The sequence below is a fragment of the Balaenoptera ricei genome, chromosome X (assembly GCF_028023285.1).
Source record: "Balaenoptera ricei isolate mBalRic1 chromosome X, mBalRic1.hap2, whole genome shotgun sequence".
Lineage (NCBI taxonomy): Eukaryota > Metazoa > Chordata > Mammalia > Artiodactyla > Balaenopteridae > Balaenoptera > Balaenoptera ricei.
In genome coordinates, this window is record NC_082660.1 from 41,282,946 (window position 1) to 41,302,641 (window position 19,696).

The 19,696-nt window shown below is 41.3% G+C and overlaps 1 protein-coding gene across 8 annotated transcripts in view; it reads left to right on the plus strand.

Moving 5' to 3' along the window:
• The first annotated feature begins 976 nt into the window (after positions 1–976).
• The window catches only part of KDM6A (lysine demethylase 6A), a 206,031-nt gene continuing 187,311 nt past the window's right edge, over positions 977–19,696 (plus strand). For all 8 annotated transcript variants that reach the window (XM_059909881.1, XM_059909884.1, XM_059909883.1 and 5 more), the window contains exons 1-2: positions 977–1,545; positions 1,760–1,823. In XM_059909881.1, the coding sequence (XP_059765864.1) occupies positions 1,373–1,545; positions 1,760–1,823 (237 nt within the window). In that variant the 5' untranslated portion in view covers positions 977–1,372. The remainder of the gene's footprint in view (positions 1,546–1,759; positions 1,824–19,696) is intronic.

The window sequence follows — 19,696 nt, forward strand, 5'->3', positions numbered from 1 at the left end:
CTCTCAGGCCTGTCTACAAGCAGCCCGAACTCTTCCATGAAGGCCCCACTGAGATCAGAGCAGTAGAAACCAACATTCTGGAGATCTCGCTTAACAATTTTTCGTCATTGCTTTTTCTTACAACACTATAATGAACTACTGATAAAACACAGGTGGCATGAAACTTTGGACCCAAAGTGCCGCCAACAGACCTTTGGAGGTGGGGAGCTATGGTCAGCGAGCCAGACCCCCGTGGGTGACTCTTCATTCCCTCCGGCCGGGGGTCAGGGGACCTTTCCCCCTTCACTTGCGGCGCGAGCGAGGGGATCGGGGCCGGGAGCGCACAACTGGCCTAGGGCGGCGCCTGAGCCGCGGAGCAGGGGACCAGCAGCCGCTGCCCGAGCGCGCTCCTCGCGGAGGCCATTACTTCCAGCGGTGCCAAAAGTGTGCGCCTTCTTCGGAGGGCGGAGGTCAGGGGCCGTGCGCCGCCTCCCGGCGACGCGACCCTTATCAGGCCCTCCGGGGCCCGGGACCCCCAAAGCGCAGGATGCCGAAGCCGCGGTCTGGGCCCACCACCGAGCTCCCGGGCAGGCAAAGGCCGTCTATGGCGTCCTCGCTCATTGCTCGCGCCCGCCGCGGGCGGTGCCGGACCTCGCCCTTCCCCACCGCTCCCCTCCCCCTCCCGAGCCCGCCGCGGCTCCCGAGGTGACACGGCCCGGACCCTCCATTCTCTGCCCCAGTGTATTTAACTGGCACAACCTAATCGGCTGCTCCCTCTCGAGGACAAACCCTTCCCTCGGACGGACGGGCCCAGCAGCCAACCACCGGCCAGAATTGGCGTGCGTCCCGCTCCCTGTCGGTGGGGGCCTCGGTGGGCGGGGCTCGGGCAGCTAGCAAGTTGAGTGGAGCCACGGCTGACGTGAGTCAACAAAGGTCACGTGAAGCGAGCGGGCCACGCTGATTGGCGGCGCCGGCCGGGCGGGGAGGGGAGGGGGTCACGGCGGCGGCGTGGGGTTCGCTGTGTGACACAATTACAACAACTTTGTGCTGGTGCCGGGGAAGTTTGTGTCTCCAACGAATCCCCCCCGCGTCCCTCAACCCCGCACGCTCCGGCCGTTCCCGCCATCTCCGCCCGTGGCTGCCCCTCGCCCGCTCCCGCGATGTGACCCTACAAGCCGAGCCGCTGCCGCTGCCGACCCGGGGGCTCCGCAGCCCCTGCCGCCGCCGCCTTCACCGCCGCCGCGTTGGGATTTTTCGTCGCTGCCGCCTGCGGCGGAGGAGGAGGCGGCGATAAAGTTGGTGTGCCGGTCCCGCGCGGAGATTGGGGGCGTCGTTGTGGGCCCCGGCCCGGGGGGAGGTGTCGGCGTCGGAGTTGTGAATTCGCTGCGTTTCCATGAAATCCTGCGGAGTGTCGCTCGCTACCGCCGCCGCTGCCGCTGCCGCCGCCGCCGCCGCTTTCGGTGATGAGGAAAAGAAAATGGCGGCGGGAAAAGCGAGCGGCGAGAGCGAGGAGGCGTCCCCGAGCCTGACAGCCGAGGAGAGGGAGGCGCTCGGCGGACTGGACAGGTACGGGCCGCCGTCACCCGCCCGGTCGGCTCCGGACGGGTTGGCGCCGCTCTCCGGGGAGGCCGGAGCGCGGCTCGCCTCTGGCGGCGGCGGGGCGAGCACCTTGGCTTGGCGCTCTCGGTGCCGTAGCCGCCGCCGGGGCCTCGGGCTCGGGCAGGGATGGGTCGGTGGTGCTGTTGGACCTTTAACGAGCCGCGTGTGTCTCTCTCCACAGCCGCTTCTTCGGTTTCGTGAGGTTTCATGAAGATGGCGCCAGGACGAAGGCCCTGCTGGGCAAGGTAAGGCAGCTGCGGGCCGGAGCGCGGACACGGTCTCCCCGGCCGGCGCCCCCCTCGCCCCGAACCCCGCGGCCCCGCGGCCCGGCCAGCGCTCATTGTGGCCGCGAACGAGGGCCGAGGGGCTTCCGGAAAACTATTTCCTGCTTCTGCTCCCCCCCCCCCCGCCCCCCCCACACACACACCCCCGGATCCCTCTCTCGCTCCCTTGCGAAATCGCCCTCTCCTCTCGTAGCTGGAGGAACAGAGACGGCAGCGCTTTGGGGCCGAGCTCAACTGGGTCGACAAAACTGCCTGTTATTTTACGGCTTTGGGAGGGGCGACCGATGATCGCTCCGAGGTGCCTGCTTAGGGTCAAAAGGGCTTGTAAATGTGTGCAGATTTCCCCGCATTGCCGAGTTAACTTGCCTCCCGTGGTTTTTATTCTTTTCCTCCAGGCAGGCTGTTCGGGAAGTCTGTTAACCCAACGTTTGGGGCTTTCTTGTGTCCCCGCTCCCAGAAGGGGGAAGTTGCACGTAGTTTAGGGCGGTGAAGAGTTTGCATGGGTCTGTTGACATGCATCTCGAGGGGTATGGTGTTTTACCTGAAGTTAGGTGACTTGTTTACTTTTTGGGTCTTTCGGCCATAGAAATCCTGTAGTTACTTGTGAATGTGTTTTCTTCTTGGAGCCTCGTTTCCTGCCTATCTGGCAGGGGAGGCCAGGGGGGAATTCGGGGTGCAGTTTCTGTTTATTTGTGTGGAAAGTTGTTGGCACTGTCATTTAGTTAAGTAATGGCTGCTCCTGTCGGCCCAAGATGGCGGGACAGGGTGGGAGGAGAAAGTGAAGGGGGGGGTTTGGGGGAGGGAGGAGAGGTAAACATGGAAATAAATAGTAGCGATGAATAGGCCTCTCCTTCGGAGTGTGTAGCTCGGTGGTGGTTAATAAAAATTATCCAAGATTATTTGCATCTAGAATTCTTGTACCTTTCTCAAGCTTGGAAGCAGCATTCATAAGCCTGGTAAATGCTTATCAACCTGTAGCACATTTAGTTACCCATCCGTAAGCTATTGAACAAAGGCACTGGAGTCTCGATCTGTCTGCATCAGTTTGTGTCTTTTGACCAAAATCTGATCGAAATGATATTTGTATGCTTGCTTCTTAATTGGGACCGTGAAACTTGGAGTGTGCTGGGATAGGTGTTGCATCCATTAGACATTTGCTTTTCTAGCTGAAATCAGTGGCTTTGCATTTGACACCTAGCTTTATTGTTGCAATTGAGAAGGAAGTTTGAAATGACTAAAGCCTTGCATTTTATTCTTAAGTTGATTAAAAAAAAAATTTAGTTGTCCCTAATATTTGTCTGTAGTTTGGTTTAGGAGAGTCACTAATTCCTTTTATCTGTAATTACACTTATGTTTTTGTTTCAGAATAACTTAAGTGTAAGGGGTTTCGAATACAAATAATGACCAGAAAGCTAAACTGAAATAATCCTTTTCAGTAAGCCCAGTCCCTTTGACCCATAGAGAAAAGTTGAATTAAACTTTGACTATGTAAGTATTAATTGGCTTCATTAAAATTATTGCTGGAAAAATGAATAGCGACTAGCTCCGAAATGATTTAAGCATAAATGACCTAAGCCTTGAAATTTTTTTTCAACCTGAGTATTTAAAATATTTTATTTAAAAATACTCCACTACTGTCCAAGTTGTCATTCCAAAAGATTAAGCAAAATATTTAAATTTAAGGAGCATTATTTTATTTTGGAGTGATTATTGCCGATCTAATAGGAGGTTGGTAAAATTGTTTGCAAAGATAATGCATTTGGAAAAGTTTGGCCAAGGCTACGGCTTTTGGTTATGGTAATGAAGAAATAAATGGAATCTGATGTTTTATGTGGATAATGTGTAAAATGCTACTTGATTTCATGTCTCAGAATGCTTGTATTTAGATGGATTCACAGTGGATTGTGCTTAACATTGTATTTCAGATTGTAATATTGAACCCTGCAGTTATGCACTATTGAGTTTAAATTGTAAAAGAACTGAACATATTCAGGTATATTTTTGTGCAAGTGCATTACTTTCTTGATGTTTGAATACAGCAACATCTTATAAATGAGAAACTTGCAAAGCTTCATTATGTTTTGTGGAAGAATGAAGGCTTCATAAAATACTGGGTAATTTGATTAGTAAGTGTTTTGTGGAACTAAAGAAAAAAGGTTCTTCTTTACTTCAGACCCCGTGCTTGTGAGGTCCTACCTATTTAGGTCAAGGCTTCTTAGCCTTAACATTAAAATAAAACATTCTAGAGAATGTGCTTGCAACTGCATGCAATTCATGGTTGTGTCCTTGTGAGCTCGAACATACCAGTGAAATGTGTAATGTAAAGCTTGATATTATATAACCTCGCACCATGTGTTTGAATTGGATTCTGAATAGAATGAAGGAGCTGGAGTCCTGCTATAGGAAGTATTGAATTATTTAGTGTCATCCATCTTTTGCACAGCCCTGGTAAACAGTATGTTTTTTGTGGAATGTTGAGCTGTGTTAGTTTCAGAATTCTTATTGTCTGAAAGTCTTAAAAATAAGAGTTGGCTTTTCTTTGTTGGGGTAGGTTCCGGCTACTTACCTAAGAGCAGATACTGGAATTAAATAACTCCCAGGATTCTCTTTTTAGCGATGATTTTTCTCATTACCACCCCTCCACCCCGACCCCCCAACAAATTTAGTCTGCACCTTGTATAACTTTTTTTTTTTTGACAGAAATTTAGCTATTACTACTTGCTTTCAAAAATTCTTATTCCTATATATTATTGGATCTTCTTTCAAGTTTTTAAATTTAAATTAGTAGGTTTTTAAAAAGGTTAACTCTTGACTTAAAAGATTTGGAAAGTTTAAAACGTTTAATAATAACTATCTCTTACTTGCCCGTAAACTCGTTATGTACCTTTTCTAGGTGAGAATACTTTGTCTAAACTGCTGATTTCTCTTAGTCTCTGAATGCATTTGTGAGATTAATTTATATTGGAGTCATTGAAAGAATTTTTGTTTGAATGATTGCCGTTTGATATACAGTGCTTGGGGTTTTGGATGAAAAAGAAATTAGTAATACAGTATATTATTTTGCAGTAATACCTTTAAAATATTTTTAAAAGATTGTAAACAGCAAGTGGTTGCTTAATCAGAGTTCTTGAAATATAGCTGATCTTGATTACTTTTCTCTTTAAACTAATGCTGACCATCTTTTGGTAACATAATTCAAGATTCTTATTTTTTTAATTATAGTGGAGTTACTGAAAAGTAATTAAGAAGTGAAACATTTCAACAGAAATTAACTATGGTGACACTTGTAGTACATTTTTGAAAATCTTTTGGATTAATCTTGTTTTCAGTTAATAAGGATTTGAGTTAAAAAATAATATATAGTAATATATAGCATGAATATAGTAATACTATATGTATTTATAGTAGTTATATAATGCTAAATAAAGGGTTGGGGAATCTTTTGTCAGGGAACTATTGCTAAAATACATAGTTGTTCACTTTGAAGTAGCTATATCATTTTTAAGTTTGTATTAAATACTCTTATTGGGATTTTTTTTTCTTTTGTAATTCTTTTAATCAATAGAAAGATTATGTAGAATACTTAGAAGTAGTTATGGATTGTCTACCATTTTAAAATGTATGTGTCTAAAAAAATAAAATGTATGTGCTTTTTTTTCCTAGGAGATAATTAGTATGAAAATAGTTGGAATTTAAAATTTTGGGGGCAGTGGAAGTAGTTTAAGGTCCATTAAAGCATGTATTTTCCTAAATTTGGTTCGCTTGCATGTAGACGGTAAGGGAAAATTATTAGGTTAGTTGTAGAGGTGGCTTTTTAATACTATAATATTTGGATGTTGATGTTTAAAATTATGCTGTATTATGTGTGTGTTTTGTTTGCTGGCACTTAAAGGAATATATTCGTTTTCAGTGCTAAAGGAGATTAGTGTTTGGGTTACAAAAGTAACCACAGAATAATGTCATACTTTTTTGTTTGAAAATTAGGTCTTTAATATGATGCATCTTAAAAAGTATTTTCTAGTTTGGAAAGTTGTCTTGTAAACAATTATAGTCATTATTATTTACCCGGACAAAGTCTCATGCAGTTACTATACATTTCCTAAGATTTTGATACATTCCTGGTAATAAAGCTATAGTTAAGAGATTATAGAAAATGCTTGCTTATCTGGCCACACATTAGAATTGCAGGAACATATAAACATGCGCTTTTTAAGTTCTGAACCCCCCCACCCCCACCCCGCCCCGCCCCAATCGCTCTTTTCTGTCAACTCGGTTACAAATTGAAATGACTAGGGAACATTTGGCTGCCACTTCTATATATATTTCAGGTTGTTAAGAAAAACTGCGTGAGAGATGAGTTTCTGTGATGTAGATGGTAAAGTGGAATGGTGGGCCATGCACTTTGAACCAAGGTGAAGGTTCAGTGCTTTGCTAGCTACAGAGTAAAAATATCTTTTTCTGACTTGATTATGTAACATTTAGTTTTTATTTATGTAATACCAGTATTATTTTGCAGATTTGAAAAGGTTTTTTTTGGTTAAGTTTATTTTACTTTGAAACTCATTTTGATGCTTTGAGCTCTTTGAAATTGATGTTAGTGACTGTGCATTATTAATATCTTTTAAATGTATCCAGAGAACTAATTTATGTTACAAAAACACCACTAGATTGTCTAAGAATTGAAATGGTGGTTAGGTTATTTAAGACCCACATGTATTTGTGGACTAGTTAATTAATGGAGTTTATTTAATGAATATATAACTGACAGTCTTACGTACTCATACTGAAGCTTCACATATAATTGTATCAGTTTTCTATACTGGTTTGTAATTTGTCGATAGTAAATTAGAGCAACAAATATTTGAGTACACTGAATGCAAGTCTTCTATGCAGGGAATATTGAAGATAACATAGATACCCCTTGTCTGCATTGAAAACTTACAGTTCCCTAAAAGGGTGAGATATAAGTATAAGGATGACTATCACAAAAACATCAGTGGCAGAAGAAAAGTATGAAGTATCCTGAAAGCTTATGATAAAGGTCAATTTAACAATTTTCAAGTTAGAATGGCTCTTTCTTTTTTGGCCACCCATAAAAACATTGATTAGCAAACATGCACAAAAGCAGTCACAGGAACCTGTTGGTGAAGCTTGACAACGGAAATCTCAGCTCTTTGTCCTTGTAGGTAGTCTATCAAGGACCTTGCTGGAAAGGTGCTTTGGAGGCACATGTAGCAATATGTTAGCAGCAGTAGGCATTAGCCCCAGAATCACCTGATCAGTGGTGGAACACAGGGCTGAATGGGACTCTCAGAGTATGTGTGCGTTCTGGAGAGTATTGGGATCCTGGATTTGCTGATTCTTAGACCCTGTTCATGCAGAGGTGGAGACGCCTTTACAGTATTTCTAGCCAAGCCACATTAACTTGGACATCGTTCATTTCACTGATGAAAACTTACTTCTGACATTCCTTTTGCTACCTAACACATTCTCCTGACTGAAGTAAAGGCAGGAGAACCATTGCCTTTGTAGAGTGCTGTCATGGCTCCTGTCTTCCTCATGTCTCTCATTTTTAGATTTAACTATTCTGGACTGTGTATTCCTGATTTGGGAATTTCAGAAGTTAACTAACAGCCCCTGGATTTTAGATTACTGGAATCAACTTCAAAAGTTAACTGATAGTTGCTAGGTTAAAATTAATGAAAGCACATGAGACTCACTGTATCCTGATGTGTATTTCATTTAATTTTTTTCTTAAAACATTTAATGAGAATTTATATTATGTAACATTCTGTGTCAGACATTTAAAACTCAATTATTTCATTCAGGTTTTGTAATATGAGTTAAATGGGGGGGGGGATTCACATTTGTGAGATAATTGCACAGTGGCTTCTGGGCTAGCTTAATTTACAGATAGCCTTTTCCATTTATCTAGGCACATGTTTCAACAAATTATGCACTTTGAACACCAGACCCCAGAAGAGAAAGAAAGACCCAGCTCTTAGCTCCTCATGCTGGGGACTCTTGTGATCTGCACCTTCTTTCCCTAGATGGGTAGTGCTGGAGATGGGCAGGACATTGATGGCTCCTGCAAAAACACTATTTGCTTTCTTGGATCCCCATTTTCAGTTAGTTTACTCTTGGGGCAGTTGTAAATTGAGTTTCAAAGTTCTATCCTAGATTGGGCCTCAGTAGAATGTCTCTTGTTAATAGGGTGGGGCTTATTTCTTGATTGTGTTTCTTGGAGATGGTGTTTCTTGACTTCTTTATCAGCAAGCAATCTTTTAATTTTGTTTAGGAACACATGATTTAAAATCAGGTTTTAGCTTTTAGCATATGTTCAAAGGATCATCTGCTGTGTGTTCTGTCCCTCTCTGATCTCATTTTGTAGTAATATTTACCTTTGTTATGAGTTCCTAACTTGAGATCCTTGAATTGAGTGTTCATGGGTCAGTTTAGGAAATTCTCTGACAAAGTTTTGGAAGGATACTCAAGAAGTATTTGAATAATGATCATCTTGGAGTACAAAGTGGCTCTAGGGTGAGGAGGAGGGGAGATTTTATTATTTTTTATTTTTTAAATTTTGATTTATTTTATTTATTTATTTAGGCTGCTTTGGGTCTTCCTTGCTGCATGCCCGGGCTTTCTCTAGTTGTGATGAGCGGGGGCTGCTCTTCGTTGTGGTGCACTGGGTTCTCATTGCGATGGTTTCTCTTGTTGCGGAGCACGGGCTCTAGGCATGTGGGCATCAGTAGTTGTGGCACGCAGGCCCAGTAGTTGTGGCTCGCGGGCTCAGCAGTTGTGGCGTACGGGCCCAGTTGCTCTGCGGCACGTGAGATCTTCCCGGACTAGGGCTCAAACCCGTGTCCCCTGCATTGGCAGGCGGATTCTTAACCACTGCGCCACCAGGGAAGCCCCAGGAGGGGAGATTTTAAACAGATTTCTGTACCACTGTGGGCTTTTTTTGTTGTTGTTATTTTAACCATAGACATGCATTACCTTAAAAATAATAAAATAAGCACACTGATAGTGAGTATGCCAGAATTATATTTTGGTTGATTAAAGATGGATTTTATACTACGGCGTGTAGTTAGAGATACCTGTGAATACCTTGTTGTCAAGTTGGGATACTTCTCGTCTTGATGGTCCTTCAGTGGGGATAGGGGTAAATGAAGTAGAGGTGTGTACCCTATTTGGTCCTATTTCTTTCTTTTTTTCTTTCTGCTGCCCTCACCCTGGTCTTATTTCTTTGCATTTTATTTACATGACTTTGTTATAGTTGCTGTACTCATTCTTCATTTTGGTCTTTAGCATCTGTTTCATTGATGACTTTATTTTTGGGCCTGAGTTGGCCCGGGCTTACATTTGGGACCTAATTAAAAACTGTAACCTGGAAGGGTGGGAGTAATCTCTTATTTAGATAGTTTTAGGTTTCTCAGCCAAGTTATGGCCGTTTGCCACTTTCTTCTATAAGGTTTTATTTTCTCTTACTATTTCTTCCTTTTATTATATTTTTTCTGTACTTCTCTACGTTGCTAAGACTGACATCATTCTGTTGTGAATGTGTTCTTGTATTCTTTTTGTGGTTTTGTCTGTGGTAGTATTTTGTCTGTGTTAGAGTAAATAAAAGATGGTACTGCTAAGTTTATTCTCAGGAAGAAGGTTGGGCTTTGTTAAGAGTATTGCATGAGGTCATCTAATTTATTTTAATTTAGAACAGTGGAAGAAACCTTTTTAGATAAAGGATTGTTTTTAGACTAGATCTATTACATTATGTTCGTTAGATCTTTCTCTTTTTAAAAAAACAGTGTATTAGGGAAAATTTCCAACGTTTTCAAAAGCAGAGAAAATCAACCAACCAACCCTCACCAGTCATTACCCAGCTTCAACAATTTTCAACTCGTAACCAGTCTTGTTTCATCTGTATTTTGCCCCTCACTGCCATTATTGTGAAGGAAATCTCATATGAGTCACATCATTTAATCCATAGATATTTCAGTTTGTCTCTGAAACATAGCCACAGTGCCTTTATTACACATAAAATAAGTTCTTAATATCAAATATCCATGGGCCTTGATTTTTTTTTTTTTGCCATTTGGAAGCTAAGAATTAGTTGCTTGGGAAATGAGTAGAAAGCAGATATTTAGCTGAATATGTGTGAGTTTGTATTTTAATATTGTGGTAGAATTCTGTACTAGAATATTACATAATACGTGACAGAAGAGAGAATTTTTCCTAAGAACTTTATGAATCTTAGTTGCTTGAGTCTGTTTGGATAGTTTATATATTTAGGGAAAATTTATTTATTTTATTTAAAAAAAATTTATTTTATTTATTTATTTTTGGCTGCGTTGGGTCTTCATTGCTGTGCACGGGCTTTCTCTAGTTGTGGAGAGCGGGGGCTACTCTTCATTGTGGTGCGTGGGCTTCTCATTGCGGTGGCTTCTCTTGTTGCGGAGCACGGGCTCTAGAGTGCAGGCTCAGTAGTTGTGGCTCACGGGCTCAGTAGTTGTGGCTCGTGGGCTTTAGAGCGCAGGCTCAGTAGTTGTGGCGCACGGGCTTAGTTGCTCCACAGCATGTGGGATCTTCCCGGACCAGGGCTCTAACGTGCCCCCTGCATTGGCAGGCGGATTCTTAACCACTGCGCCACCAGGGAAGCCCGGAAAATTTGTTTTTAAGATACAATAGTTAAATGTTTTAGGTTTTTGAATTTCAAGTGTCAGAATGAGAAGTAGAAAAGCTTTTACTTTGCTTGATTGATTTGTGAGACGTTTGCTGAACTGCTGTGAGTGAGGGACTGTGCCAAGTCCTGGGGCAACAAGTAATACTTGGCCTCTGCCCCTGCAGTCTGTGGAGAGAGATAGACAGACGGAGTGACCATATGATGTAGTAAGTACCATAATCAAGGTATATGCAAAGTGCTATGAGCTCTCAAATGATGGAGCAATTAAAACATTTAAAACTTTTGATTATGGGTAATTTAAGCTATCCACACAAATTCCCAACATTTTGGAGCAGTTAGTTTAGACTGGAGAAGTGGGTAAGAGAAACTGCACAAAAATGTAATGACATTTTGGCCGTGGTTATCAAACACGGATAGAAAGAAGTTGAACAAGAGGAAAAAGAAGGTAGAGTTGGAGGTATTGAAGTTAAATGGTGTTTGAGGAATTGTGAATAATTTAGTGTGGACAGAGAGAGGGTAGGGTGTCTTAGTGGCATTGGGAGGAGGTAATTGAGCATGTGAAGGCCCCCATCACTGTAGGCCATAGGAGGTTTTGGGGAGTCATTGAGCTCAACTCTCTAATCAGGGGAAGTGACATGACCAGAAGTAGATTTTCTGGGAATAGTATTGGCTACAGTGAGGGATAAAGTGGAGGAGAAAGGAACCTAGTTGTGAAGTACTGATGGATAGATAGCACTGCATGGATTTTAGAGTAGAATTCTGCTTCTGCCACTTACTAGATATATGATCTTTGGGCAAATTATTTCATCTTTCAGAGGCTCAGTTTTCTCATCTGTAAAATGGAAGTGGTGATAGATTTCTGGCAGGCTATTGCATTTTGTGTTAGGAAAAGAAGATATGTAAAGTGCCTGGCATTGGGCCTGGTGTGGAAGGTGCTCAATACAAGATATATGTTATCATCTTGGAAAATAATTTTTAAAGTGAGGCTGTAGTTGAGGAATGAGGGGGGAGATAGAGGCAGGTTTGAGATCTCTTGAAAACACCCTTCCCTGACTTTCCTAACATCTGACTACTTTGGCTTTCTTTCTGCATCTCTGACCACATCTCAGTCTCCTTTGCCAAGGAGATTCTGTTCTAGATCTTTTTTACTCTGTCTGCTCCCAAGTTGCATGTATACTTGACTGCCACTTGATTACTTTACCTGGGTATCTTGAAGGCATCTTAAACTGAACATATGCAAGCTGAATTTATGATTGTCTTTGATGTTCCTTGCCTTAGTAAATAACGCTTACCACTACCCTTGCCAGAAACCTTAGAGTCATTTTTAACTCCTCTTTTTCTTAACTTATCACATCCTAACAGTCACCCTATCTTGACGTTTCTACATCTTAAATTTCAAATCTGTTTGTTTTTCTCCATCCTCACTGCCACCATTCTAATTGCAGCCATGATCCTATCTTTCTTTTGAAATACCTTCATGCAGCTTTTTTGAATAGGTATACTTGTGCAGAGTACAAAATTGAAAAGTTACGTAAAGGATGTTGCAGTAAAAAGAAAATCTCTCTTCCACACCATCTTCCAGTTATTTAGTTCCTATTCTCAGGCAGCCATTGATAAAAGATTTGTTGGGTAACTTCATATTTCAGCACCTGTATATTCTGTTGTATTTTTTTCCCCACACAAATGAGGTACCGTATACAAGTTGTTAAAATGCTTTGTTAATTTTGCTGCTTGCCATATGAAAATATTACTTGTTTTTATATCGAATTGTCTTGGGTTTGAGAGTTCTTTCATTCAAGTAGTGAGATGTTGGTGAGGCGATCGGTTTGGGTGATGAAGTTATTTTGATTTTGAGGTTCTGTTACTTCTTTTATATAGGGTATGAAAGGTAGAAATTCTTCAACATGCAAAAGTTTTAATTGAAAGTATGTTCACATGTGTTTTACTAAGATAACAGTTGCTTAATTTTATATGCCGTGAACTGTCAGTTGGAATAAGTGGCAAAATTTGCCTTCACATTTTGGTTTTATTGGTGTGACTGATTATCAGTCTCCATGAATACTAATTTAATTTACTTCCCTGAATGTTTAAAGAGGTAGCCATAGTTTATACTACTTAATATCTTATATTTGCAGGAGTCATTCACCTTCTTGACTTATTCTTAGGTTTTATTATATAAAAGGAAACATAGGTAAACTTGTATTCTTGATTAGTCATAAACAGTACAGGGCCTCGTGTGTTACTAACTTATAGCAGAATATCTTTATTTCCATTATAGATTGACTGGCGGTGGAGTTAGAACAATGGTACGTTAGTTTTTTGAGGTTATTAACCATTTGAGGGTCAGTGTAGCTGTATACATTTTGTATATGATTTTGGGGAGTGTTTGGTTCCCTTTGAAGCCCAACTGTGGACTCCAGTATTTTCAGTTAGTTTAATTTACTTTATTCTTGGGTAGAGGTGTTAACAGTAGGAGTGTGTTGAGAAGAAAGAAGAGCTTTAGTACCACTGGATTGGTTAGGTTTAGATGGTATGGATTTTACCATACAGTTTTGTGGTGTTCTATGACCACTTCACATATTCTCTCCAGTTCTCCTCTATTGATTATAAGGGTGCTGGGGGAAGAGAATGTGGACTGATCCCTAGAGAACTTATTGCTCTAACTGGAAAAATGGGTGTAAGCGCATACTACCTTAACATAGTTAATAGGCTTTAGAATTGTTCCTCAGCCTGGGTGCTTAAAATGCTGGCTTGATTGGGAGGCTGTGTGATATACTGGGAAGAACAGTGGATCAGAAAACTGAAGCCTGGTGTTTGAGTCTGCTGCCTACTTTGTGAAGTTGGTTAATTCTTATAGTCCCCAGTTTCACCGTCTGTTAAGATGAACGGCTAGGGATTAAGAATTTCCAAAGTGACTGTCTAGCATCAGAATTCTAGGTGGTGGTTCATTTGAATTTTTAGGATTGACTCAATTCTTAAAGATTTTGACCCAGAAGGAGGGCACAGTTCTGGATTGTAATTTTCTTTGATTTCAGCCTCAAGGCTTCAAGACCAGAAACGAATGCAGGCACATAATGGAACTGAGAGTTGTATGTTTTTGTTAGTCTCACATGATAAATTATTCAGTTAGTCTTTGATTTGAAAGTTGGCCTTATTTATTAATGGTTAGTGTTTTGACTTCTTTATACAGATTATTTATTTCTTATAGTTGGGGTAGTTATTTCTTAGGTCAGATCTGATGTTTCTAATTCTAGAAGATGGGTATAATCACTGTGTATTTACCTGTTTCCTAGGAACTCATGACAGGGCTAAATGAATTCTCAGATGTGAATTGATAAGAAATGTCATATTAGATACATACTATTAGGTACTGGGCATTTGTGTGTTACAAGGATGAGTAAGGCCCCTCAGTTTCCCTAAAAGTAGCAAGAATTGGCATTGAGGCATTTTCTGATCTATTGAATGTAAACTTTTATTGTTGAATTTTGCTCTGTGTGTGTATGTATGTGTATGAGTATATTATGATTATATTTTTATTGTAAGCCTGTCAGTTAAAAAGATAGACTTGGAGTTTGTAAGTTAGCTTCAGGGTATAACTCTTAAGGAGAAACATTTTTTGTAATGCTTTTCCAAAGTATTTATCTATTAATGGATAGATAAATGAAGTGGGTCTTCTGTCATTGAAGATGTTCAAGTTTGCTGATTGACACTACTTGGCCAGGATGTTGTAGACAGCATTCAGATATCAAAGGATAAAATTTACTGTTAAGTTATCTGTAAAGATTATCCAACCCTTTAATAGTCATGATTCTGTGAAAAGAGGTAGCTGGGTCCTGAAAATCTGGAGGAAAAGATGGAGCCCTTACTAATCTGATGTATGTTTTTTGGCTCTTGCTTTGTTTTGTTGGACTTCGTTGTCCTTAACAGAAGTGGACAAACACGTGACAGATTGGCTATCATGAATACATTTCTGTAAATGGAAATTTTTTTCTACTGGCTTTTTTTTTTTTTTTTTAATTAATTAACTTATTTATTTATTTTATTTATGGCTGTGTTGGGTCTTCGTTTCTGTGCGAGGGCTTTCTCTAGTTGTGGCAAGCGGGGGCCACTCTTCATCGCGGTGCACGGGCCTCTCACTTTCGCGGCCTCTCCCACTACGGAGCACAGGCTCAAGACGTGCAGGCTCAGTAATTGTGGCTCACGGGCCCAGCCGCTCTGCGGCATGTGGGATCTTCCCAGACCAGGGCTCGAACCCGTGTCCCCTGCATTAGCAGGCAGATTCTCAACCACTGCACCACCAGGGAAGCCCTCTACTGGCTTTTTAAAAATTGACTTTATTTTAAAATAATTGTAGATTCACCTTGCAGTTGTAAGTAATAACAGATCTAGTACAATATCACGACCAGGATATTGACATTGATAGAGTCAAGGTACAGACCTGTTCATCACCACAAGTATCCATCATGTTGTCCTTCATAGCCATATTCACACCCCCCCCCCCCGCCCCCCCAGTTCCTAACCCCTGGCAAGCACTGATCTGTTCTCTGTTTCTATAGTTTTGTCATTTGAAGAATGTTATATAAATAGTATGTATCCTTTTGGGATTACCATTTTTCACTCAGTAGCACTTCCTGGAGATTAATCCAAGTTGTTGTATGTATAGTTTGTTCCTTTTTATTGCTGAGTATTATTCCATGTTATTGATGTACCGCAGTTTCTTTAACTATTTACCCATTGAAGGATGTCTTGAATTATTTTTAGTCTTTGGCTATTGCAAATAAAGCTGCTATGAACATTTGTGTACAGGTGTTTTTGTGAACATAAGTTTTCTCTGGGATAAATGCCCAAGAGTACAATTGCTGATTGTTGCTTGTTTAGTTTTATAAAAAAATGCCAAAGTGTTTTCCAGAGCAGCTCTACCATTTTACATTCCCGTCAGCAGTTCCCACCAGTGTTCTAGCTTTGTTGCACCTTTGCCAGCCTTTGGTGTTATTACTGTTCTTTATTTTCCACATTCTGATAGGTGTGTAGTGATAGCTCATTGTGGTTTTATTTTGCATTTCCCTAAAGGCTAGTGATGTTGAATATCCTTCATGTCCTTATTTTCCGTCTGAATAGCCTCTTTGGTGAAATGTCTATTCATGTCTTTTGGATTATTGATTTGAGACCTTTCTTTTTCTCTGATGTACAAATTTAGTGCTGTAAGTTTTCATTTCTACTACTTTAGTTGTGTACCACATGTTCTTATATGTTGTATTTTCATTCAGTTTTATGTGTTTTTAAGTTTCCTCTTCAGGTTTCCTCTTTGATTCATGGAGTATTTAGTAGTGTGTTACTCAGTTTCTATATACGTATTTGGAGATTTGGCAATTTCCTTGTTTTCACTGTCACTGATTTTTAGCTTGATTCCTTTATGATTAGGGAATTGACTCTAATTTTCATTCTCTTAGTTGACATCTGTTTTATGATCCAGGATATGGTCTATCTTGATAACTGTTGCATGAGTGCTTGAAATGAATGTGTATTCTGTTGTTGGATGGAGTTTTAATATACATGAGAGTTAGATCTTATTGGTTGGTTGTATTGTCCAGTTCTTCTATATCCTTGCTGATTTTCTGTCAGGTAGTTCTGTCGATTGCTGAGAGTGTGGCGTTGCCAAGTTTCCAAGTATAATTGTGGATTTGTCCGTTTTCCTTTTATCAGTTTTCGCTTCTTGTACTTTGAGGTTCTGTCATTTGTTGTGTGCATATTTAGGATTGTCATATCTTCTGGTGGGTTGTTCCCTTTATCATTATGTAGTATCTCTTTTGGTCTTGCTAAAATTACTAGTAATTTTACTTGCTCTGAGGTCTACTTTATCAATAGTAATATTGCTATGCTTCATTTTCAAAAAAATTAATATTTACATGGTTTTTTTTCATACTTTCACTTCACCTATTGTATTTAAAGTGATTTTTTTTTGTGTGTGTGGACAGTGTATTGCTAGATCATTTAAAAAAATCTACTCTGCCTGTCTCTTTTAATTGGTGTATTTAGACTATTTACACTTAAGGTAATTATTGATATGTTAGAGCTTAAGTGTGCTGTTTTATTATTATTATTTTTTGTTTGTTTCCTCTTTCTCATTTCTCTGTTTCTTGTTTCTTACCTCCCTATGGTTTATCTGGATATATTTTTTGGATTCCATCTTGATTTGTAGTGTTTTTAAGTGTGTCTCTTTGTACAGATTTCTTAGTGGTGGCTCTGGGGATTGGAATATTCATATGTAATTTATCACCATCTTCTGGTATGGATGTTTTACCACTTCGAGTGAAGTGCAGACCTTTACTTTCATTTAGGTCCTTTTGCCCTCTCTCTCTCTCTTTTTTTAAAAAATAAATTTATTTTTGGCTGTGTTGGGTGTGTGTGGTGCGTGGGTTTGCTCTAGCTGCGGAGAGCAGGGGCTACTCTTTGTTGCTGTGTGCTGACTTCTCATTGCTGTGGCTTCTCTTGTTGCGGAGCACGGGCTCTAGGTGCGCGGGCTTCAGTAGTTGCAGCACGTGGGCTCAGTAGTTGTGGCTCGCAGGCTCTAGAGTGCAGGCTCTGTAGTTGTGGTGCATGGGCTTAGTTGCTCCACGGCATGTGGGATCTTCCCGGACGAGGGATCGAACCCTAGTCTCCTGCATTGGCAGGCGGATTCTTAACTACTGCACCACCAGGGAAGTCTTGCCCTTTCTCTTTTGAAATGTAATTTTTTTAAGTGTTTTCTCTGTGTAACATGGAACATCACACCAGATGGTATGATAAATTTTGCTTCAACCAGCAAATATGATTTAATGAAACTCATGCATTGTATAATAGTTTCATTATACTTACAATTTTATCTATTACAATGTTCTTTTTCCTTTCTGAAGTCCCAGCCTTCTGTTTTCATTTCCTTTCTATTTAGAGAACTTTTTAAGTCATCCTTTCAGGGTAACTTTGCTAGCAACAAATTCTCTTAGTTTTTCTGAGATTGTCTTTATTTCCCTTCATTCCTGAAGGATTTTTTTGCCATATATAGAATTCACAAGGTACAGTTCTCTTCTTTCAGTATGGGAAAAATGTGCTATTTCCTTCTGTTGTCTATAGTTTCAGATCAGAAATTTTCTGTCATTAGAATCTGTGTTCCCCTGTAAGTAATTCATCGTTTTTCTCTGGCTGCTCTCAAGAATTTTTCTTTGTCTTTAGTTTTCAGATGTTATGATATATTTTGGTGTGGATATCTTTAGTTTTATTTTGGGGTTCTTCCAGTTTTTTCTTTCTGTGGTTAATGTGTTTCACCAAAGTTTGGAAGCTTTTAGTCATTATATCATAGAATACGTTTTAAGTCCCACCTTCTCTTCCTCTGGGACTCTGGTAAGAATCTTAGCTCTTTTGTTTTTGGCTCATAGGACCCTGAGGCTGTTTTTGCTACCACCCCCCCCCCCCCCCCCAGTCTATTTTCTTATTTAGGTTGGCTAAATTCTATTGATCTGTTCACTATCTCTGTTGTCTTTCACTTCCATTCTACTGTTTAGTCCATCCAGAGAATTTTTATTTTGGTTATTGTATTTTTTAGTTTTATAATTTCCATTTGGTTCTTTTAAAATAACTTTCCTGAGACTTTCCATTTTCTAATTTGTTTCAAGAGCAGTTGTAATAGCTTGCTGAAGCATTTATGTTGACTACTTTAAAATCTTTGTCAGATAATTCATCAAAACGCTGGTTCATCTCAGTGTTGCATCTGTTGATAGTTTTCTCTCTTCACTTTATACTTTCCAGGCTTTTGGTATGGTGAGTGATTTTCAGTTGTACCCTGGACATTTTGGTTATCATGTTATGAGAACTCAGGACCCTATTCCTTTTTTTTATGGTAGGCAATCTTCTTGTTGAGGTGTAGTGCCAGGACTGGGTGGCTGTGTATGTTCAGCTTCTGACTTGAGCTCTACTGACAACCACCCTGGTAAAAGTAGAGCACTGAATCATACTGTCTTGGTGCAGACTGATGGGATGCAAGTTCAGCTCTCCCCTTGTCCTCACTGATAATCTTCCTGGCAAAAGTTGGGCACCAGTTTACACCACGTGGTTTTCTCTGAGTGGGGGGTGTAAGATCAGCTTCCTGATGGGTCACGCTTCTCAGCAAGAAAGAAGTGGAGGGCTAACTCACACCACTCTGATGCTGCAGGATGGAGCAGAAGCTCCCCACTTTTTACCACTTCCCCTGAGTTGAAGCCAAGTGGTGGGTGGTGGAAGCTCAGTTCTCTCTGGGCACCACTGGCACCCAGAGAATGGGTGAAGCGGATTGTCGGCTGCTTCATCTTGCTTGGCTTCTTTATTCAGTCTCACTGATGGGTGGGTGTGGAGGTTCAGCCCTCCACTGGTCCCTGCTGACACCAGGGATGGGGGGAAAGTGGACTGCTAACTGGCTCCAACATACACCGCTTTGTTCAGTCTTGTTGATGCCAGGTAGGGTGCTGGTTCAGCTCCTGTCTGGTTCCTGTGGATACCAGGCCCCTGTGTGTGTGTGTTCATTCAAATGTAGTGGTGATTAATCCTGCCTCACACAGCTTTGTTAAGTCTCCTTGCTGCTGGGTGGCCCAGCTTGCCCTTGACCCTGCTGACACTACCTTAAATGGGTGAATCTGAGCACCTTTTGCTTCCACTGAGTGTGGGGTGTAAAGAAAGATAAGCTTCTTTTTCAGTTTTGCCATAACCCAGCACAGGGGTATTGGAGCACCCCCCCTGGTTCTGCAGGGCCTGGAAGATCTGCTTCCTACTCAGCCTCGTCCATACCATCCTGGCAGGGAAACTGGAGGCCCCCCCCCCCCCCCCCCCCCCGCGTAGGGGATAGAAGATCAACTGCCTATTTTGTCCTGCCAACACTACCCTGGTAGGGGACTCGGATTGACACCACCTGCTCCCCCACTCTGGCTGAGAGGAAGAGGGTATGGGAGATTAGCTGCATGCTTGACCTCGCTGAAACTGGAGGGTTTGCATGGAGGGTTTTCCATTGGTGTTTGGCTGGAGTATGGTGGGTATTGCTAAAAAGGTTTCTGTTGGTAAGCTACTTTTTTCCCCGTCCTTTGGCTAGGAGGAAAAGGCTTTTCTTGGGGCTTTTTTGCCTGTGACTTCGGTGGTACTGGACTGGGGG